General features: G+C 39.7%; 1 protein-coding gene across 1 annotated transcript in view; it reads right to left on the bottom strand.

The window, feature by feature from the left end:
- Window positions 1-1706: 1706 nt before the first annotated feature.
- Window positions 1707-24226, bottom strand: part of ntrk3a (neurotrophic tyrosine kinase, receptor, type 3a) — a 163079-nt gene continuing 140559 nt past the window's right edge. The window contains exons 16-18 of the mRNA XM_022212044.2: window positions 14202-14445; window positions 9024-9182; window positions 1707-6732 (exon numbers count right to left, since the gene is read on the bottom strand). Coding sequence (XP_022067736.2) covers window positions 6547-6732; window positions 9024-9182; window positions 14202-14445 — 589 coding nt within the window. The 3' untranslated portion in view covers window positions 1707-6546. The remainder of the gene's footprint in view (window positions 6733-9023; window positions 9183-14201; window positions 14446-24226) is intronic.

The following is a 24226-nucleotide window of genomic DNA, read 5'->3' on the forward strand; positions in this document are numbered from 1 at the left end:
ATATACAAGTGCGTGTGGTGCCTTAAGATTGGGGGTCGGTGAGGCAGAGCAGAGGGTAACGAACCCCCCCCCCCTCAGTCTCCCCACAAGCCCAAAATGTGAATGTGTATGTAGTGCGTTAAAATTGGGGGAAGTAGTGTCAGGGTGGGGGCATAGACGGGGGACCACAGTACAACATTGCACTGGGGCCTATCCCGTCTAATGACATCCCACCCCATCACCACCCATTCCCCAGGTAGTGTGGTGCATTAAAATTGGAGGGGAATTGTGGAGTAGGAATAGTACATTTCCATCCCCCCCAAGGGATGTGTTGTGCGCCCTATGTGTATATTTACAAGGTGTACTGTGCGAAGCTAGTGAAGTGAATTAAGAGGAGCGATCAACGCCCCCCCCCCCCCCCCCCCAGCCAGGCGGAGGGAGGTGCGTGCGCGCCCAGCGCCCCCCCATACACCCCCCCACCACCCACCCCCCTTCCTTAATTCCGCTTGGGCATTGAAAAGGAATCTGATTTGACTAGGAGTGCATCTTGATATGGCACACCTGTGAGGTGGGATGGATTATCTCAGCAAAGGAGAAGTGCTCACTATCACAGATTTAGACAGATTTGTGAACAATATTTGAGAGAAATGGTGATATTGTGTATGTGGAAAAAGTTTTAGATTTTTGAGTTCATCTCATAAAAAATGGGAGCAAAAACAAAAGTGTTGCGTTTATATTTTCGTTGCGTGTATATGGTCCTTACAAATGTATTTAAACTTTTGTTAATAATTTGTAAAAATTTAGGTTTATGTTAAGCTTTGGGTAATCGCTGAGGTAACCATTGGTATGGTTTCGGTGAGAGGCTGCAAATTGCCCTATGTCCGTAACTATTTTTGCATTTTCAAATGCCACCTCTGTTTTCTATAATTTTCATTTTAGTTTGTTTTGCACAAATAGCTACTCACTTTTTTTAACCTCTAAGCCTGTCTCTGTGTATTGTAACCTGCAAAATTTCCGTTAAGGCTCAATTTGTCTAATCTTCTTGATTACAATCACCAAAGTGGAAATGTAATGTCGAGATAGTTATTCTTAACCAAAGTCTAAGATCCAGTTACCACTTAAACACCAACTCCTTGCTTTACGCTGATCTCTTTAAATTAATCTCCCTGTTGTTTGATCCTATATTTGGACGCGTCATTGGTGTTGGTCTTCTGATAGGCTTGTTTACAATAAATAAACATAGAATACCAGTCTAGAAAAGGTCTTGGTGAATGCTAGAGGAAGAACCTTATATCAGCATAGATCCTAAAAGTTAATGATTGTCTGCAGAAGGAAGTCTATACTTTTATACTTGCTTGAAGATGAATTAGCTGGATCTTGCATGTGACAGTGTGTGAGGGCTGTGAACATCAATGCAAAATTTCATGACAATCCTTTCTCTAGTTGTTTGTTGACATACTTCATTTCTGACCATGATAAAAATTTCTATGAAATGATTAAAAATGTGAATAGGAATTGAAAATAGTGATGTTTTGTCAGCTACTTTCATCAACCAGTGGAAATGTGTGAAAATGAGCATACAAATTATTCATATAAGGGTAATTAATACATTACAGGTCAAATTAGTAAGCTGAACAGTGTAAATTGTATTCAGTAATGAAGATATTTTCTTTTCCATGTTTTCCTGGAGAGGAAAAAAACATTGAACAAAAAGAGGATGCAACAAATCAATGAAGTTACTTTTAATGAGTCAGAATCATACACAGAGCCACCTTAAAAGTTCAGCACATCTCAGCTTTCTAGAAAGTTGCTATATAAGTTGTCAAATTATTTTAATAGACAGAGTTATGTGTATGGAGTTGGATATACAACACTAGAGAGAGAGAGAGAGAGAGAGAGAGAGAGGAGAAGGAGAAAGACATTTATTTATTATCGAGTAATGATGATTGTAACATATTCAGAATAAATACGTTGTTTAGGAAACATGATGCAGGAAAATGACTTAAAGAAAGGCAGAGAATAACTGCATGAGCAAAATAGACTAAATAATTAAATAACATATAAAATGAAAGAGTAGAAATGAGCAAATGAGTATAGAATGGTATAGTTTGAAATGAACAGCTAAACAAAATAATAAACAAAAGAAGTCGAAGAATAAAAATAAGATTGAGACACCCACTCAATGAAAGCTTCTGGCTGTGATCATACAAAGCACATTCTTGCAGTGCGATCTGTATCTTAAATGATAGTTTGAGGTGTTTTGCACAAAGATTTTGTTGAAGTTGTTGAAATTGGTCGTTCCAGCTGTAAACAAGACGAATCAGAAGAAGCAGTTACGTTTTCCTGGCCTGTCTGCTTCACTAATAGTCTTAAATAGTTCAAAACAAGCTGGTCTGCAAAGGATTCAGTGGATCAGCAATAGCTTACAATTCTGGCCTTGTAAAGATCAAAAATGTACTTGCACATGGGAAATTTTAACTGTTTCTATTATCCATATTTGAAGAAAAGAAAGTTCAATTTGTCTGCAAAATTTCAACCATATCACCAGTCAAATGACAACTTTGATATTGTTGACAATCATGTTTATGGTTGAGGTTGGACAATTAAAAACATCTGCTTTGGTTAATGTTACTGAATTATCTTAGTGACAATAAAGTCATTTACCACTCCCTTCCCTCCCCCAAAGTTCTCTCTCACCATATGGAAGGACATGCTAAGGCACAGTAAGTGTTTTATTTTCAGTGTCCATGAGTATGCAAGCATCCACGAGGGTGTAAAAGTCCATTCCTTCATGTTTTTGCATGCAACCCAAAATTTATGTGCTGCACAGCAACTACACTACAATGGCCGTGTGCATGCTTGGGTATAATGCGTGTGTGTGTGTGTGTGTGTGTGTGTGTGTGTGTGTGTGTGCGTGTGCGTGTGTGTGTAGAATATGCAGGTACGACCGACTACGCGCGTATGCGACAAAGTCTTCTAAGCGAACTCCAGCGTTCGTGGCTGACTGTGTGGACACATTCAAAGCTTACTTCCTGCAAAGGCAAATGGATGGTGAAAGTTTGTGTTCTTTCATTTGTTCATGATATTTGTAATATCATAGACTACATTACCTAAGTGACTGCAATGAGCCATCCAGCACAGCGCTTCAGTACATTACAGCCTCTCAAGCATAGCCTTGCTGTATTTCTTAAACACTGAAAATCTGCACAGGGTGAGGTTGCTGACCAGCATTTTAACAGACAGAGCTGATAAAAATGATTTGTGAAGAAGTGATGTGAAAAGTTTTCCAATGTGAGAGAATTCAACAGTTACATCTATACATTAGAATAATTCATATTGCTATGTTATATGTAAATGACACCTGCACAAAGTACATATATTATTCTGCAAACATGCAATGCAATGCAATAATCTCAAAATAATGAAAGATGCTCAGGTGGATGTTAATATACATTGTCGTGTTTCACTGTTAAAAATCCCAAAACAAAATATGCAATTTTCCGCAAAGAAATTATTCTCTAGTGTAGCTGCTGTGGCACAGAAACCTTCTCAGCCATAATAGGGGGGTCGGGGGGTGGGGGGGTGGGGGGAGTAAAAATGCGTCAAATCCCAAGGCTGGCTAGGCCAATTGTTTATGCTGTTTGAGCCAAATGAATAGGTCTATTTATTGCAAAAACACTTAAGTAGCCAAATTCAACTGAATATTTCCATCATTTCATTCTCAATACATTTTAGGAAAATAAAGACTGGTCAGACATGAGTGCAAAGTATCTTTGTACTACAAGTCCAGGACTGTGAGCAGATATCTATCTATCTATCTATCTAGAGACAAAAGGAAATGTAACTCTTAATGATAAGGTAGGAAAATTGTACACATCACATGTAAAATGCAGCCATATTGGACAAAACACTGTTGGTAGACACACAGAGATAGAACTCATATTGATCGTTTTATGACCCTGGATAACAAGTGGCAAATACAATTCTACTGAAACACTGAAGAATGCTTATGAACCTAGAATAGTACTCGAATAGGTCAGTGTAAGAACATTGCCCAATATTTTACATCTTTCTGCTATTGTCCTGACTCTTAAATTATCACCAAATGATCTACTAAAATAAACTAACATTTTTAAAATGTGTAAAGAAATTAAATAAGAATAGTAAATCACAACTGGAAAGAAAAACATCAAATCATCTGCTGGTTTTCAGTCAACCATATAATACTTAAAGAAGCTAGACATGATTAAACTTTAAAAAAAAATATGTGAACATATCTCAAGTTATAGAAATTTACAGTATATACATATTTTTAAAAAGTAAGAACATTTTTATGTAATAACTGGTGGCTCCGTCTTTATCCTTCCAGATAAGTAATGCTATTTTGTCAGAAAGATGTTTGTTGTTGATGTCCAACATCTGAAGTCAGAATGGATCCTGGTAAATCGCATTATGCAAATCAGCTTCTTCTAAGGTATTCCTTAATGATTTCCTCTCAGCCAGTTGTTTTCCTTGTAATGCTGTTTTGTTGTATTTGTTGTTTTTAATTGATCAAGTGGTAGGGTGTCCTGATGGCTTTGGAAGAATTGCAGAGGTCCACTCTTTGACTTAAAAAAATAAATAAAAAATATATAGAACATGTTTTTTTTTTTTTTAATGAAAATGTAACCTTATCACCTTGGATAGTTTGACTCTCTTGTCGAACTGCAAAGGATACAAAAGCTTTTTGTTTTTTCACAAGGATTGACATTTTTTCTGTATCGTTTCTATTTCATTCTTGTATTTGAGAATTTTTTTGCAATAAAGTGAGTGCTGAAAGTAGGTTTGCTTTAAGAAAAGTGAGGAAAGTTTAAAAATGAGGACAGTTTACAGCTAGTTTACATTTGTTGGCATGTAAACAAAATGTAAAAGTGCTCTTATTTCAAAAGACTACTTTTTTGAGTTCCAGCGTTCAGAAAGAAGTAGGAGGCACTTAGGTCTATCTCTATGGTGACAGACAGTCACTCAGGCCAAGCTTGCAGGCTCAGGATGGAAAGGTCTAGTCTGGTTCTTGCAGAGGTAAACAGGTTAGTGGGCTAACAAGATCATGACTACGAGGTGTATTTATGATGACTTTGAGGACGAAAACAGTGAAGGGTGCGGACTTTGAGCAACCACTTAAGAACACAGTAGCCACTGTACATGGCATGTTTCACTTATATACATTGCTCTTTGTTGATAACTCGCTAACCTCATGTCTCAGTGAACAACAATGAAATGAAACAAATGAGGGATTAGCACACATGGTAATGAACAATGCTTTTCTTTTACTTTAAACCAGAGCTGCCTGGTACTCATGATGGCTCTACAGCAAGTGGCGGATTCCTCTTTCTGCGACATTCTTTTCATGACAATTGCAGCAACAGCCACTGGTTTAAGAAGTAGTCATGGCCAAAATAATTTTCATCATGAAAAGATGTAGCAGTTCTATTCTTCTCCTCATTGTTTGACTATGCATCGCCCATCAAAGATTGTGACGATCATTCAGAGAGAACAATTTCATTATATTCAGAAGTGTTTCAACAAGTGTAAATGTGTTAGTATATTGAAACTGTGGAGCATTTCATCATAATTTCTGCATTATGAATGTGTAGCGTAAAACTTTTTATGCTTACATTAAGACAAATTTGATTTGGCCAAATGACATAAATGATTACGAGGCACACTCAAGACTTATTAAAGTATAAGTAAATGATGAAACCAGATTGTCCTGGAATACATAAGCATCTATCTTTTTTTTTTTTTTTTTTTTTTAAACCTGATAATTCATAGCATTAGTCTGCAGGTCATCTTTGGATTTGCCCCATTCCACGACTCTGTACCAGGTAAAAAGAAAATTAAGCCAAATATGGCCTCATAAGTAAATAACTCTAATTGAATATAATTTAAGATTCCTGAAACTTAGTCAAGTTGAATCAAACCATCTTATGTCTGATTTCTAAAGGGACACAGATGAATACATGTTAAGATGAGATAAATGTAATCTAGGGTTGAATAACTGAAATATCCAAACAATCAAGTTTTATCAAGACTTCAGTAGGACCCACGCTACCAATGATCTCGAAGGGAAGAAGTGAAATGCATACATGAAGAATGAGAGTAACCACATTATGAGACAAAGAAACCATACTTGACAAGTAGAATCAGGTAATCCGATTCAGTCTACCTCAATGGAACCCATACTTCATACTCAAGTCTTTTAAGTCATGATTTCATTCAATAAAGACTGAACCACACAAGCTTGATCCCAGCTTTTTAGGTGGTGAAACAATGCAGTGTTCTCCAGCTCATTATGATCCAGTTTGATACATATTATACCACCCAAGTAAGTTCATTCCCATCCTTTTATTTCAGGCAGTTGAAAGCAAGGTAATGTTCCACTCCTAATCCCAGATCACATGGTTGCATTACCATGAGTCCAGACCAGACTTCTGTTCCACAGCAATCCATCCCATTCTGATCCATTGTATTAATTTTTGTTCCAGTGGAGTCTAACTTGAAACACTTCTCATCCCTTTGTATGCATTTTCATCCCAGTATGTCCAGATAGACTGGTGTGGCTTTCATCAGAGTAAACAACATCTTTTGAATGTCTTTAATGTTGAGGCGCTGTTGTGGCTCCCTCTGCCAGCAGCCCAGCATCATATCGTAGACTTCTTTGGGACAGAGCCTGGGGCGCTCCAGTACCCTGCCCTGAGTGATGCACTCTATCACCTAGGACGACACACAGGCAAGTTGTTAAACAAGACATACTGTAAGAAGCAGTTCGATTTTGCAACCTAAACTGCATCGTTTGTATGGTGCAACATACAGTGTCTGTGCTTCAGAACACTGTCATTTGATGGGCAAAGTCATGATGTATTTCAAGCTTTTCTTCAGGAATTTATTTTTATTTTTGTAAAAACAAGCAAGTTTGAGCTAGTGATGATGAACTGCACATTGGCAGGGAATGCACATGTGGTGTAAAGGAAAGCAAGCAACAAAACAGTGACTAAAAATGCCACATAAGACATGTTCCACACAAGACTCTCCTGCTTGAAAATCCTATTATTGCTGCTGCCACTGCTCCTTCAGCCCCCTTAAGACAACTTTGTTGCTGTTTTGAGCTATGTTACAGTAAATTTTGAGTCACATGATGTGGAAGCAGTAAGCAAAAACTGTCAAGTGATTTTTTTTGGCCACGGACCAGGATATATATCACACATTTTGGGGCTGTGCTGCATAGCCTAAATAAAGTTCCAACTGCAAATCTACAATAATTATTATTGCCATTTATGATGTTTTAAAAAATCTTTTGGCTTAGCTGTATCACAAGCATTTGGGTATTGTATAGTGTTGCTTTTGTGATGCAACACTTTTTTACTTACTTATAACAATGATTATACTGTATGATTCTGTGTGTAGCTCATTTTAACTTCTCTGTTTACTTGTAAATTGCATTGTTGTTAATGCTTGAAATCCTCCCTTGATGAAAACTGAACTGAACTTTGACTATAAGATGTCTCTGCCGAACCAGCATTTCATCTTGCAGGTTATGTATGTAAATGTTTTTTGGGTTGCTCTGAAAATAGATTGGGCTATTATACTGTACTATAGAATGCAAAGCATAGCAACGTCTGCAGAACCTAGATGTTTTATCACCATTGTTGTAGTGTGCTGCATGCACCCACCTACATTTAGACACAGTGCCTTATTTATTTGTAACTGAATACGGTGCAGCCTGATTTATGTAAAGCATAAATATATTCAATTCAATAAAAATTTTATTTATATAGTGCAAATTCACAACATACTGTATGTCGACATATATCAATTCAACATCATCATCCTCATCACTTTGCTGCTGCACTGATGAATTAGATCTATAGAAATGTATATTACTATCTACTCAATGAACATTTTATTATACCACGTCTTTACATTTATCTAATTATTTTTACACAAGGAATATGAGTAAAACATTCTTGTATTCTGTCCATCCCTGGCATTTTAACCCATTCCTGTCCAAAGACTTAACTTTGAGTGGGCTTTTTATGGTTAATTCAAGTCCTACCCTTGATTTAGTTCAAGTAAAGTCTATCAGAATTTATGATAGGTTAAATTCATCATGAAGAATCACCTATTAGCTTCTGAAAGTTAGAACGGGCTTTTCCTGACTTAACTCATAAGAACCCAGACTCATGGGGCGCCTGTAGCTCAGGTGGTAGAGCGGGTTGTCCAATGATTAAAGGGTCGGCAGGTCGATTCCCGCTCTCGCCTAGTCATGTGCTGTTGGGCAAGATGCTTTACCCACCTTGCCTCCAGTGCTGCTCTCACCTGGTGTGTGAATGGTATCTGCCCCAGGGCAGCTGTGGCTACAAATGTAGCTTACCACCACAGTGAGAATGTGTGAGTGAATGAATAATGGATCCATTGTGGAGTGCCTTGAAAAGCACTATATAAATCTAATCCATTATTTTTTTTTCAGACATAAAACTTTACAAGGAAGAGACGAGGGCACTCGAAGTGCTTGTTACACTGGTGTCATCATGGGTTCTTTTGGGTTCAAAAAGCATTTCTTCATTTTTTATGTTTAAAGTGGGGGTTACAATTTCTGCAATGCAAATTTGCAAATACACATATTACACATATTATATCTAAATGAAGCTTTGTATTTAAGAATAAAATACACAAGACATACAGACATGTACTCTCTGGTACTCAAATATTTACTGATTTCTGTCATAAAAATGATACAACACTAGTAAGACGGGGAGTCCTGTGGCTACAACAATACCAAGTCACCTGTAATGCTTTGTTCCTTCAGCTTGGAAGTTGAGAAATAAACAATTTTTTCATTTTGTTTTTTTGATTAGAATTTTGCTGCAAACACACAAACTGACAAAATGACCAAGGTCTTTTATGCAAAATCAGAATCGACTGACATTTCATTCCCATTTCAAGTAATATGGCTGAAGCTAGGATAAGCTACTCAATAAAATCTAAAATCTAAAGTGATAACATACCTCATTATTGGCGAGCTGGAACCATGGCTGTTTGCCGTAAGTAAAGATCTCCCACAGAATGACTCCAAAGCTCCACACATCGCTCTCTGTGGTGAATTTCCTATACATTATGCTCTCTGGCGGCATCCAGCGGATCGGTAGCATAGTGTGACCTCCCACCTGCACACACATGGACATACATTAGAGATAGCAATCAAAACAAATGGTAAAAATCTTACACACATGTAATGTATGATATAACAAGCATTGTGAATTCCAGGGGACACTTATACAGTGCTATTGTTTTGCATGTTAAACGAACAGTAAGTGTTAAGGATCCTATGTTTATGATTCAAGAATGACTTTGCAAGTTGCAAAAATGCAAAAAAAAAAAAAAAAAAAAAGAAAGAAAAAAGACTCCATGGTAGTTGGGTTCAAAGCTTACGATTATTATTACCCCAAATCTAAAATGTCTCTAATCCCAGACTTTGAAGAAAAACATTTTTTTATTATGCTATGTGACTGTTTTCTAAAATAAAAGTGTTTGGAAACTATTGCTTTCCTTTATTAATCATAAACCATGTATTTCCAAAGAAGGCATTTTATCTCTCCTTGTTTTCTGATACCTTATATCTAAAACTTTCCTTTTGGAAAAAGCTCATCGCAATTCACTGAAGAGCAACTTCGTGTCTCTTGCCCATTTCAATTTGTTTGTTTACTGACCTTCTCTTTGAACATAAATAGCATAATTTTGTTTTTTTGGGGGGGGTCGGGCAGTGATCCCAGGTCAAAAGGCACACCCAACCATGTTTCAAGTTATTCACAATTGTGATTTGAATCTCATTTTTAGCAATGAGTTTCAAACTGTCTGGCTGAGATCTTCCAAATTATTAAAAGGTCTGGTCATACTATAGAATCAGCTTTTGTCCTGCTTGGCTGAATTAGACATGGTTCATGATAGTCTTTTCCCAAAAGTACTTCTAATTACAAAGTTGGCTCTGGAGTGGTTCAAGCCCTATCACTCTGACAGACTTCTGTTGAATTACATAGTTTTACTTCCTTGTTTGGACTTTGCAAAGTTTATACTGGGCCCAGTTCTTTTCTTAATCCATATGTTTTCTCACAATTTATGCAGCATGTCAATTTAAAGTGATGATACTCAAAGTTATCTCCCGGTCAACCAAGTATCTTGCACTTTGGTTGCCCTGAAAGACTTCTTCGATGATATCGGTATTGTCGGTTTTGTGACTTTGTCCAACTTAGTGAGGATAAGACAAAGATAATTGAATTTGCTACACCCGGCTTCAGAAATGCAATCAATGAAAAACTAGACATCATGCCAGCCAGCCCACAGAGACACACACAGAGCAGATCCAATTACAAAGCTCCCAAGCCTAGATTTGGGAACTGCTACATGTCGTCTGCTGACATTTTTTTTTCACCCCTTGATGCCAATCGTCACAAATTGGCATTATACCACTTTCATTCAGACTGCAGCCCAGATAGCGAATGCATTCCGGTTTTTGCATATTCAGTACATACATCGAAGCTTTTTCAAGCACTGGTTTCTTGTAGGACCAGTCAGAGTGGGACCTAAATTACTACATAATAATAATTATTATTATTACATATCTATTATTTCTGTAATAGAAAAAATAATAATCTCCACTTAAGCAAAAGCAAAAACACAAATAATTATTTTCTTTATGTAATTGTAAATAAATTCAGGTGTCAAGCTAACAGCAAACAGTTCAATTCACACTGTTTTGTATGGTATATACTAAAATAATTACTAATTACATTTGAAAAGCACTGTCCACTGGCTAGATGTTGCACGTTAGATTCTAAATATCATTCATTATACCTGTAAACATATCTGCACCTTCCTGTGTCATTTTCACATCCAAGCACATTCTCATTTGCACATTTCTGTGCTCTTAAATAAACTGTCACTTGATGGATATTCAATTTAATTACACACATTGAGGATATGAGAAGATGTGCAATCCAGCATGTCTTCTCTGTGATATAAGAGTATTTAGATTAGACAGTAAGTTAATCTTTATTTTTCTGCCACTGTGTGCTTTTTGACTGCTGAGAAATTATAAAGCAGCTGAACTAATTTAGTCAAATATGTGCTTCCTAATCAAGATCCACATAATGAATGACCTCCACTGCGCAACTGACATAGCAGGCAGGCGCTGCACTCTCTTCTCCCGCCTTTGTACTTCTACTGTCTGTTTCTCTGTCAGCTCTCCCTGCTTATGGTTCTCCAATTCACCATCACAATTTAGTGATTTTTTTTTCTCCAGTATCCAATTGAACCTTGACATTTTCATTAGGGCTGAAATTAACGATTATTTTAATGATCGATTAATCGGTCGATTTTTTTTTTTGATTAATCGATGAATCAGATAAAAAATACATTTTAAAATTCTGCTTCTTTATTCAAAAATCGAAGATTTGGAATGACAGAGCAAATAAGATCTTTGCAGTGAAGCCTTTGTCTTCAACCATCAACAGAGGCCTCATGTCAGTGACAGTCATGTTGAGGATGCTCTCAGTCAGACAGCTGCTTGCTGTGGTGGGCATGATGTCTTTTTCATCATGAGGCCTATCAATGCAATTCATCCTGCCTCACTCCAACACAGACCAGTGTCTTCACTCAGACTTTGTCAGAAAATTTAAAGTGTGAGGCTCAATCTTTAAATTATTACTACCCCTGTGTGCAAGTTACATTTATTTATAATGCATATCCAGCTAACGTCAGCTAACAAGCAAAGGCTAGCATCAGGGGAGCTAACGGAAATAGGCTACTGACTTTACATTTCCTCACTTTAAAGTGGAACAAACGCAGGATAATGTAGTGACTTAAAGTGTGTGTCCACTAGATGACACACACCGTTTGTGGCATGCTGGTCCGGTTGTGTTGCGTTTCCAGCTGCAATCCAGTGTGTTTACCTGCAGCGCATTTGCATAAAGTAGATTCGATTTCTACTGTCCTCAAACATCTAAACTAGCCTTAGGTGAACTAAAACAAGGACAGCATCAGCTCCTGCAGCTTATTCATCTTCAAATGATTTCAGAAATAATTTTAGCTTAAGTGTTTTCGCAATAATACAGAAAGTTAGCCGCCGAGCTGCTGTGTTTATCAGACTCATCTGTCCGACGGTCAAGCCGAAAGCGCGGTCACGTGACCACTTAGTGGTCGGCTCGTGACCGTCCACCATTGCGTGCGTTACCGTGCGGGAAAATCGCATGTAGTGGACACGCTGCATGTTTTTTTTTTGTTTTGAGAAACTGTTTTCTTCGTGTCAGTCATGTTTCATTTGTTGAATTTACTCTTCCTTTGAAAATACCACCTCTGCTCTGCCTCCTCCTCGCTCTGTTAAACTCGGTCTGCAGGTGAAGACGGCTCCGCAACATGACGAGTGACGTATGAATCATGCGACACAACGAATCGATAATAAAATTCATTGCCAACGCTTTTAATAATCGATTATTATCAATTATTATCGATTTTATGATTCGTTGTTGCAGCCCTGATTTTCATTATCAACCAGTCAGACGTTTGTCTCTCCGTAACATTGTAAATTTTGTAATTCAGCTTTAATGCCATGATGGTAAAGTGGCATTGCCACAAGGCATTACTGTGCATTTCCTGCAAATTGTTCAGCTTGATTACTATTCCACTGGACACTAACATAGTGTAAACACAGACTCAAACTTTTTAAAGAAGACTGTGTAACCTCATGCACTTGACTCATTTGCTTACACTCCAGGTGATCATAATGTATTCTATAGTGACAGGTGAGTAAGTATGAATTTGTCCTACTTCTTGCTGTTAGCCAAGGTAAGCTTACAACGACCCTGTGTACCATAAGACAGCTGGACTGTTGACAACTACAGTTGAAATCAGTACATTTTTGCGGAATCACCATTTTTGCACATATGGAGCTATCTATGCTATTCTATTCTATTCTATTCTATCACACATTGACGAACACCCGTTTAATCCCACTGGCAACAATTGTTGCTGTTCATTTTTCTTTAAATTTTTATTCTCTGAAATTGTTGTTTTGGCTTCGGACAGCTAATGCAAGTTTTAAAGTCAAAGAATAGGTTGTCTTCTCTAAATTGCATCAGTGTTATGTAACTAGTGTGAATGGTCACATGACTGGGTCTCTTTACTACCTGCCTGCACCGATGGAAGGAGATGGCTGCCTCAAACTTGTCCAAGATGAATTTATTTAAATACTTTAATTAACAGATATAACTGAGATATTTTGTACATACATTTTTTTAAAAAAGGGCCTACTATTGTTATATAATGAGAATTTTATGGCTGTATGGATACTGTGAGGCTTCATTTAACATTTGGGGGGACTTAAACAGAGGAAACATGAAGAGAGGCCTTCTACATACTATTAACATATCACTTTTAAAAAAGTAGACGCAGGCCTGCACAAAAACAGAAAGCTTCCAGGGTCATTTACAAATGGAATAATGATCTTAAGATCAATTTATGCTTTCTGCATGACCGATGCAGACTGTGGAAGCAGACAGCGGGCAAGGACAAAGTTTTATTTATAAAGCAATAGTTACATGTCGGTCTGCTATGCAGATGGTGGCATTACACCTTGTCTTAAACACAGGGCTAGCTGTGAGTCTGCACTTTTTGCACGGGATACAGCAGTTGCTTACAGATTGGGCTGCAGCACCACGTCAGTGTGATTATTTCTGAGTTGTGATGCGCACCATGGGTGGACATAGTACAGAATTTCTGGAGAATTTCCCACTTCCCACAGTGTCTGTGCACTGTTGAGGAGAAAATAAATTGCCTCCTTACAAAAGTACCTCCCAAGTCTGACAGCAGCTATTTCAATTGCAACTTTTTAAAGCTATTGTTTAAAAATGGATCAAGAATGTCCTTATACAGCTTCTCGTCATAACAAGCATTTGGTCTGAGCACCATTTTTGTCCCTTGTTCATGTGTATCTGGCATGCTTGCAGATCAGAGTGTCATCTCTCAATCATCCTCTGCAATAAAGCCCGGCGCAGTGTCCGATCATTTCTGCCTGTTGTCGTCTAGTCAGCTGGCCGAGCCCATAGGGGCAGCCTGCCCCTATTTTTGGTAAAAGAATGGAGGAAAAAAGAGCAAAGGTTGTGTTGTGTGTGAGCAATCAGAGATGTTCTTACCCTATAATAATCCGTGCTGTAAATGTCTCTGGACATGCCAAAGTCTCCTATTTTCACCAGAAGGCCATTTCCCACCAGGCAGTTCCTGGTTGCCAAATCACGGTGCACAAAGTGTTGTGATGCCAAGTAGATCATCCCAGCTGCGATCTGACTGGCTATGTGAAGCATCTGGGACAGACCCAGCTCACCATTGGTCTGCAGAGGCTGCCCATCCACCAGGATCATGGCATCTGGCCCGTGGGCTCTGAGGAGACAGTGACAATATCTGTTAGAGACTCTGTTAGGGGCGTACTGTACAACTGAACAAAGAAACCATGCACTTGTACGACTGTACTGAACTATCTCACATGAGCATAACATGAACATAATTGTATGTGCTGGACCCAGGGAATAAATGCAACAATGAATCTTCAGACTCGGTATTTTGTTGCATTGTTCCTGTTGCTTTTAATTATGATTTTAAAAGCTTGTTTGGCAAATGATATATAATCTTTACTCTTATGTGTTCTGTTTTTAGCTCTTTTTTTTCAAGATAAACATGTCCAGTAATGGTCACAATGCTTCAGTAACCCAAAGTAGACTATTATGTTCAAGTGTTTGCTTATATTATGTAAGTATACTATTAAACCAACAGCAACATGTTTTAATCAGATTCAGCCGACAATATTATCAGAGTGCTTCCCCTAATTCTCCCATAACAAATACCCCACTAATCCACATCTACATTGACAAACATCCCTTTCCACTATATGATGATGTATCAAAAAGTAACACCCTCAGCACAATTCAGTCTCAGCTACACTTAAAATAAAATTAGTGTTGTTACGTTTTTGTCATTTCGGCATCACTGACGTTTCAGTCTCTAATGTAAAAGGTGATGCTAGTGAAGAAGTGGCAGTGATGTGTGTGTGAGAGAGAGAGAGAGAGACAGTAGCAGGGTAAAAGCATCCTAGGCGCAAATAACAGGCAATCACAGCTCGGGCTGCAACGATTAGTCGACGCTGTCGACAAAAATCAATAATAGAAATAGTCAACAATGAATTCCATTGTCGAATATTGTCGCCAGACGCATTTTTCCAACAGAGTGAGGCATCTCACTTGATTATAATCTCTGCCGAGAGTCGCTCATGTGCAATAGCTTCTCTGTCTCTGAGCGGTAACATACAGAAATAGCGGTGTCAACATCAGGTACGCGTACCAAAACTTCTAAAGGTTGGGAGCATTTTAGCCTGGATACGGTGAATAAAAAGGCTACTTGCAAGGTTTGCAAAGCAGACCTTGCGTATCATGGCAGTACCTCAGTGATGCACGAACATTTAAAGAGAAAGCACGTCGGGCAGTTGAACGAAACGGACTCTGACTTGCCTTAGTAAGATTGATGACATACATTGTACATTTTATAAGCATATTTTTGCTATAAAAGAGAGCTTGAGCGTTATGTCAGACTGTGCCTGACAAATGCATTTTAAATTAAATGCATGTAGTCCGAAAAGAGCCACCATGGACCCCTTCCTGCAAAAGAGGCAGACGTGCACCCCGCAACAGGCGACTGCCCTCACTGAGTCAGTACTGCAGATGCTCATGTATGATATGAGGCCGCTCTCCATGGTCGATGGTGCCGGGTTTCAAAAAATGATAGCCCAGTTCAATCCCGACTACATCCTGCCATCCAGGACCCATGTCACCCACTTGATGGAGCAGAAATACAGTACGACGTTTCTGAAGGTAATTGTTTAAAATACACACACGGTTCATATAAGCAATCACAAATTTCATTTAAGAGCAATTAAATATTTCATATTAGCAATCACACACACACACACACACACACACACACACACACACACACACACACACACACACACACACACACACACACACACACGCACACGTTTAATAATTCATATAAACAATCACATTTCATACAAACAATCACAAATGTAATTTAAAAGCAATGATATATTTAATTGATATATTACATATTTACATATATATATATTAAAATAGCTGAAATACATAACTTAATTTTGGTGAAATCATAGACTAGCTGCAATTATTGAAACTGTAAAACTTGTATGTTGAATAGTTTCTGTTGACATGTAGGTTTTTGCACTTAAAATATTTACGAAAATCAACTTTTGTGTTTAAAGGTAAAGGAGATCCTAAAAGAGGTCAACAGCTCCCTCACACTGACGTGATGTTTGGACCAGCCGTGCCACAGAGGTATACCTTGGAGTTTCGTGTCACTTCATTACCAAAGACTGGCAAATGAAGACTTTGAACTTTGCCACTCTACCTCTGGAGGAGAGGCATACTGCAGCCAACATCATGTTATGGATTGAAGAGGTGATAGAGAAATTTGACATCTTTCCTAGCAAAATTAATGCAATAGTACACGACAACGGGTCTAACATGGTGGCGGCAGCTCGACTCCTGGAAGAAAAACATGGTTGGTTTTCAGTCCGCTGTGCTGGGCACACTCTCCAACTTATCGTAAAAAGTGCCCTCAAAGAGCCCAGCATCAACAAAGCTACTGGTGCTGCAAGAAACTTAGTGGAGCACTTTAGGAGAAGTGAGCTGGCAAATTCAAAACTGAAGAAGAAGCAGCAGCAAATGAACACCGCAGAGCACAAGCTGATCCTGGATGTAAATACGCGATGGAACAGTACGTATTACATAGTGGAGAGACTCCTGGAGCAGTGGTGGCCAGTCACTGCAACCCTCTCTGACCCTGAGGTAACACCAAGATGCAAGCACTACTGTGACCTCAAACCAGAGCAGTGGGTGCTACTTGAAGAGCTGGTGCAAGGTTTGGGGTCTTTTGAATGTGCAACTGTTTTCCTCAGTAGACAGGAGTATGCTACTGCTTCATGTCTTCCACAGCTGGTCAAAGGCCTGCAACGGTCCATACAGCAAACTCAGTTTGAGACTAGCGCAGGAAAAGCCTTTCGAACCATTGCAGGAAAAGGAATAAGTGAGAGGTGGGAGAATCTTAACACTGTGTCTGCAGAGAGAGACAACCCACTTGTTCTTGCAGCTGCCATCGACCCAAGATTCCAAAAGATGAAGTTTATCTCTCCTGAAGATGGCACAAGGGTGCAAAGCACAATTGAAGTTCTTGCCATAAAAGAAGCAAAGGCTGAGACTGGGATACATGATGACCCTGAGCTACAGCCGATGAGAAGGGGCAATGTTTCAGGGGGAAAGTCAGCGCTGGATAACCTGCTTCAGTCTGACACGAAAGCCTGAATGAGGAAGAGGAAACCCAGGAGGACAAAAAAATCCAAATGGTTGGTGAGGAGGGAAGTTCAGATGCTCTTCACAGAGATACCAATAGCCAAAAAGGATGACCCGCTCAGCTGGTGGAGAGAAAATGAGGGGCGGTTTCCCACACTGTCCAATGTAGCAAGATCCCTTTTGTGCATTCCTGCAACATCAACCCCAGCAGAGCGAATCTTCTCAGCAGCAGGAAATATCTGCTCCCAGAAGAGAGCAAGTCTCACACGAGACCATGTGAATATGCTGACTTTTCTTAGTATGAATAAACTGAACAACATAGGCTGAGCCTCATGTTGATTTTAAACCTGGTCTGTCCACCATGACAGGTTTGTGTCCAGGTTATATCACACAGTCCATGTTTTCAACTTGAATATGGACAGCTCTGAATGCTTATTGTAAAGTTGTAAGGTTCTTTTGCAACAGACTGTGCAGTTGACCACTGAATGTACTTCACAAAATGCACATAATATTTGTTTTATTTACTGTTCTACAGCTGCTAATGAGCCTGTTCTTGGTTTACAGGAAAAAAAAATGTTTACTTGATTTTAATGTATTCTTTGTTATTTGCCTGTCCCTAACAAATTGGATTTATTTATGGATTTATGTCTCTACTGACCGAGCACTGTGCCTAATTGGTTTTAGATAGGACATTTTTATTTAATTTTTGTACGAATCCACAGTATGGTCAATAAAAGATGTATTTTTCATTGTACCCATCTTTCTTGTGTTTATTATCATTTTCCACATAATTAGATCAACTTCATGCTAAATTTAAGAAAAAATTAATAATTATCCGATTAGTCGACTAATCGTTTCAATAGTCGGTGACTAGTCGACTGTTAAAATAGTCGTTAGTTGCAGCCCTAATCACAGCAGACATAATGCAGCTCATTAGCTAACAACCACAATTTAGGCATTTAGTTTGTGTTTCAATCTAAAGCAACTTCCACTCAACAGGCAGGTGGGACTACAGAGTCATAATCAATTTGGGACCTTCTTGTCAAGAGAAGTTTGAAAAGCATCTCATGTGATGGTTTGAAGATAACAGCTCAAATATTGTAAAGTGACAATATGTTTGCAAATGCAAACCTTATATTACAGAAAAATTGTCCTAGCATGAATTTAACTGAGTGCATTCACTAGTAGTTCACTTAATCACATATTGGAATCCATTTTATTTTACATTACAATTAAAGTCACGAGTTTAATGACTATTCGCAGATGTTTAAGTGTTATAGCACTTTCCATGAGCCATGCACAGGTGCTTACTTATCAACCAAAACTCTTTTGGTGGAAGACAAACAACTACATTCTTCACTTACTGGCTCAGCAAGAACCACAGTGTGTCCTACCAAGATATGTCATATAATTTACTTTCAAGCCATTCAAAAACATTCAATTAAAACCTTTTAGCTGCAAACATCTACATACAAAGGGGTTAATCCTATCTAGTGGACAGGTTATAGTCATAGGTGTTCCCAATATTTTCTGGGGTAATTTTTTCCAGTCCATCAGGTAGTACATTACCCTACCTCATAGAGACCATGGTGTTCCTGTATGATGTGTGTGCAAAAAGAGCAAGGCCAACACCAAGGCCAACTACTTGGCTTCCCTGCTTTCATCACACCACAGTTAGATTCCTGTGACTCACTGTAGTTCTGTCTTAGCCAGTGCCAATTCAGACTTCTACTGGTCCAGAATTCTGCAGAAAGACTACTCTTTAAATCCAAAAAATCATAACGTCAGTTTTCGTATTCTGATATTGGCTATCTGCATCTTCTAGAATTGATTTTAAAAATGTACTGATGCAAGCTTGGTGTTGCTCCCTGATTATATCTCTGACATGCTAATACCTTACAAGCCTGATTGCAGCCTGAGAATCCTATCAAGATTTTCTCCTGAAGAATATTTGAGGTACAAAAGCATTAGCAGTTGGCTGAAAAGCCATAAATGCTGCTTTCATACACCATCTGACAAATATTTTTATGCACGAAAACTTTGCCAAAAGCTTTTGGTTTAAAAAGATTACCACAAGTGTCTGCGTACTGCAAAAACTAGGCCTGCTAAGAACCGTCCAAGAACTCACACGAGAAATGCTTCTTAAGAATAATGTCTGAAAAAAGGTGAAAATACTACCAGAATATAAAATTAAGCTGATGTGATGTCTCCTTAGTCTATTCAGACATGCACTGCTTTCCATGAATCTGACTGAATTTAAACGTCTTGGCTTCATGAGTGAGCACTCTGATCACTTTTCCATAAGAGTGGCGACAGCTATTTCATCAGGTCAGTCCTCACCCGTATCATTTTCAACATAGCAAAAGTCTGCACTGCATGTTGCCATATTAATGGCTTGGCACACACAACCACATGCCTTTGCAACACACGTGGGTACTTGTAAAATTTTGGATTTTTTAATTCCAGGCTTTTCACATTAATATTCAAATTCAACTTTATTTTAATTTTTGACATTTATGGGATGATAACTTTGTAATACTACATAAAAGATATTTCAGCGTACTCTGTTCTTCTGGCCATGATTGTTTTATTTCAATAGAAGTCAAGGACCACAGTGAGGAAAAACATGACCGGAACAAAGATGCATAGAAACTGCTTGAGGTTCTGAGGGTTAAATATGAAGACTTAAGTTAAGTGGATTTGACTCAGTAGAAAAATACATGACAAAATAGAGAAAAAATAAATTATTAGTGTTGTTATTATTGTTATTATCTCAAGTAAACAATAAAACATGATTTTTCTGAAAATTTATAAAACGGAGTTACCTGTTTTTGCAAATGAACTCTTCTTATTTTGTACAAAGTAAACATTTTCTGCTTGAGGGTGGTGCTAGATAAAAGCTCAAGGAGTGTCCCAAGGGTTCATCCTCAGGTGAGCATTCACACTTCCATCCATTATCTATACACCTTGTTAACTTACACCCTGTGCCAAATTATTAGGCCTACTTGCCTAATAATTTGGCACAGGGTGTATGTAGGGTAAGAGGCGGGTTGAAGTCTATCCCAGCTGTCTTAAAGTGAAGGCAGGGGATGCCCTGGACAGGTCACCAGTCTATTACAGGGCTACACAGAGACACACTCACATTCACATCTATGGACAACTTAGAATCACCAGTTAACCTCTGCATGTCTTTGGACTGTGTGAGGAAGCTGCATAACCTGATGAGAACCCAGGATTTTCGAAGGAAAATCAAGGTGACATTGCTAACCACTGTGCTGCCCTTAGGTGAATGTGTTAAATGAATTACTAGATTGTCTAAGTGAAAAATGTAACATTGGAATTTTAATATCTGGACTGGATCTGACTAAAATTTGCCATCCATTAGTTTTGTGGGAAACCTTGCACTGAAGTTACCTGTTTTCAAAGCACATGTTAATCTACTGTACATCAAAAAGATACTTCTGCGTAGGTCTATTTAATTTGTCTCAGTCATAAGCCATGTAACAGCTAAAGCTTTTACCAACTATAAGACCAACCTTGGTACTGTTTTCAATTCAAACTGACTGTGTTATCCAAAATACTCTAGGTGAAAAAGCTCCCAGTGTCAGCCTGTCACTCTATCAGACAGACTCATTCATCAATCACTGCAGAATGCACCTTAAAGGTCCCATATTATGCTATTTTTCAGTCACGTCATACAGGTCTCAGAAGCCCAAAAACATAGTATTTAAGTTTGTTTGCCCCAAAATCATCCTTTGTTCGGAGTTTCAGCGGTCGAAAAATTCATTCTCACCAGCCCTCCTCAGAACAAGCTGTTTCTGGGAATGCTTCCAGGTATGCAAATGAACGCATCTGTCCACTCCCCCTCCCCTCTCTGGGAGAGGACGCGCTCAGTGCTACATTGGTGTCAGAAGTGGGATGGCGCTCGCCCGACTGCAGATGGAGGAAGAACTGAGGGAGCTCCAACAAGCTGTCACCGAGGGACTGAGCCGCCTCTTGGGAGCAAACCCAAGAGGAAAAGAGCCGGCCAGCGGAGAGTTCGCTCCCGTAATCCCCGACAGCTCCACCACACCAAGAACCCGCCGCGGCGAAACGGTGGGCTGCCACAGGCAGGAGTCTAACAGGAGAGATGCTCCGGCAGCCGGCCGCCGGAGCATCTCCCCAGCCGCCTGCAGCCAGCCAGGGGGTTCTGGAGTGGCGGTTCCCTCACAGCGCCACTCTTCTCTCGTTTCCCAGAGCTCGGCTTCTCGGTGCGGGCGCCGGGCAGTCTCGTGCGAAGTGACCAGGCTCATGGCACCAGTAGCAGCCGTCTGGAGAGCGGCGGCGACGTAGGCGGCTCGGTCTCTCGCTCCTCTTCTTCCCCGGGCCTGCACTCAGCCATCCTGACGTGCGGCTTGAACGCGGAAGGGGTGCCGGGACGTGAGCGCGCATTCCGCTCTCTCGGCTTCTCGTAGTGCCTCGCTGAGTGTTTGCTTTCAGCAGCGGCGCCGGGCGGCTCCCCACTCTCTCCTGATGATGCCCGGTGGCTGGCTGCCGGCAGCTGGGGAGATGCTCCGGCAGCCGAGGCACCACGGGAAGCCGAGAGAGGCTCACGTCCCGGCCCCCCACGACTTCCGCGTTCAAGCCGCACGTCAGGATGGCTGAGTGCTGGCCCGGGGAAGAAGAGGAGCGAGAGACCGAGCCGCCTACGTCGCCGCCGCTCTCCAGACAGCTGCTACCGGTGCCATTAGCCTGGTCACTTTGCACGAGACTGCCCGGCGCCCGCACCGAGAAGCCGAGCTCCGGGAAACGAGAGAAGAGTGGCGCTGTGAGGGAACCGCCACTTCAGAACCCCCCCCTCACCCAGGACATCGCACGCTGGTAGGACAGTGCGGAAGGCGCAGTCAGGGGGAGGAGTTAAATCCGCTTATTTCGTCATAAGCGGACCCAAATCAAAATCGGACGTTTGAGCAGGCATTTTCACAAAATGTGGTGTAGCAAGGCAGGGAGGAAACAGACAGTTTTCAAATTCGAACCTCATAATGAGCTACTGCAACACACACTACTGTAAGAACACTTTCACAAAGTGAAGTTTGCATAATATGTCCCCTTTAACGTTGCTCTCACAGTAAGACAGGTCAACTCTGGCAAACAACTTTTCATCTCACAGTGGAGTCTGCCATTTATATAAATGTCTTACAGGTGGCTCAGTGAAAACATTTCAGTAAAATGTCCATCATCACTCAGCTGGAGTTTCACTTTAAGAGAAGGGAAGTAAGATTGTAAAGGATAAGGGAACGGTACTTAACAAGTAGGTGGCTGAAGTCTGGTGACAAAGTTCAAAATAAGGCATCAACCTGCAGTACTCTGCTAAGGCAGGCTCATCCATCACTCTGTGTCAACAAGCTAACACACCACTCTGTGTGCCACACACAGACCTGTCAAAGTTTAACCCCTTGATGCCTATTGTACCATATAATATGTAACATACCATTTGCATTCATACTGCAGCCGAGATATCGTATGCATTCCCCAAATACTGGTTTGTTCAAATTCAAAAACATTTAATTCAAACGTTTTAGCTGCAAACATCTACATACAAAGGGGTTAACCCTACCTAGTGTACAGGTTATAATCATAAGTGTTCCCAATATTTTCTGGGGTAATTTTTTCCAGTCCATCAGGTACTACATTACCCTACCTCATACAGGCCATGGTGTTCCTGTATGATGTGTGTGCAAAAAGAGCAATAATACCAAGGCCAACTACTTGGCTTCCCTGCTTTCATCACACCACAGATTCCTGTGATTCACCGTAGTTCTGTCTGAGGCTCCAAGTACATCGATTCTTCAGTCATTTCAGTTTCTTCGTCAAATTCAGACCAATTGTTGAAAGCTTCTGATGAATAAGAAGACTCCCTGTTGGTCCTCTGAGCGTTCTCCTCGTCTTCGCAGTGAGTCTCAGCAGGATCCTCAATAACATCTTTATGTTTTTTCATAAAACAGCTCCTCCACAGGCCCAAGACGGTTGTACGATAGGAACACAAACCACATGGGAAAGGCTTCACAGTTCCAGATTTGTGGATGACAAATTTGTTAATGTTGATCTTCAACACTGAGATGGACGGTTTGCTCAGTTTCTTGATAGCTGCCAGGGCTGCGTGGCAGCGCACATGTGAACGCAAACCTTTCATTGACATAAATGTCCGGATCTTTTGTAAGCACTGGTTTCTCATAGGACTGGTCAGAATGGGATCTACAAGAGATTCAAGTAAGCAAATGCTGTGGATCGCAAAACCAATATTTGGAGGCTGCAAATGTGGAGAAATTGTCGAAAGTGAGGTAAGTTGTGCTAAGGAAAAATATGTACCAGATAATTATTTGATTATACAGCTAATTTATTGGAATAGATGTCATGTGACGTATATTTCTTTATGTAATTTGAAGATTTCTGTTTGTAGGGAATTCGCGACATTCGTCCATAGTGGTCAGAATGCTAATGCTAAATCAAGCTGTATTTAGATGGATTTCAGCACTCACATGCTTTTTCTTTAGGAACGTCTATTATAGTCAAGTTCTACAATCATTATAAAAATGCCATACTGTGATATGAAAGCAATTTCTGAAAGCAACAACATCAACAATAAAATCAACAGAAATTAAGGGAAACCAGTCAAAAATTCGGTAACACTTTATAATAACTATACACTATTAAGCATTAGTTAAGCATTGGTTAAGCATAATTTAAGCATTAGTTAATCCTTAAATCCTCATGAACTCATCATGAATTCACCATTAGTAATGCATTAC

Source organism: Acanthochromis polyacanthus, chromosome 8 (assembly GCF_021347895.1).
Source record: "Acanthochromis polyacanthus isolate Apoly-LR-REF ecotype Palm Island chromosome 8, KAUST_Apoly_ChrSc, whole genome shotgun sequence".
In the NCBI taxonomy this organism is placed as follows: Eukaryota; Metazoa; Chordata; class Actinopteri; family Pomacentridae; genus Acanthochromis; species Acanthochromis polyacanthus.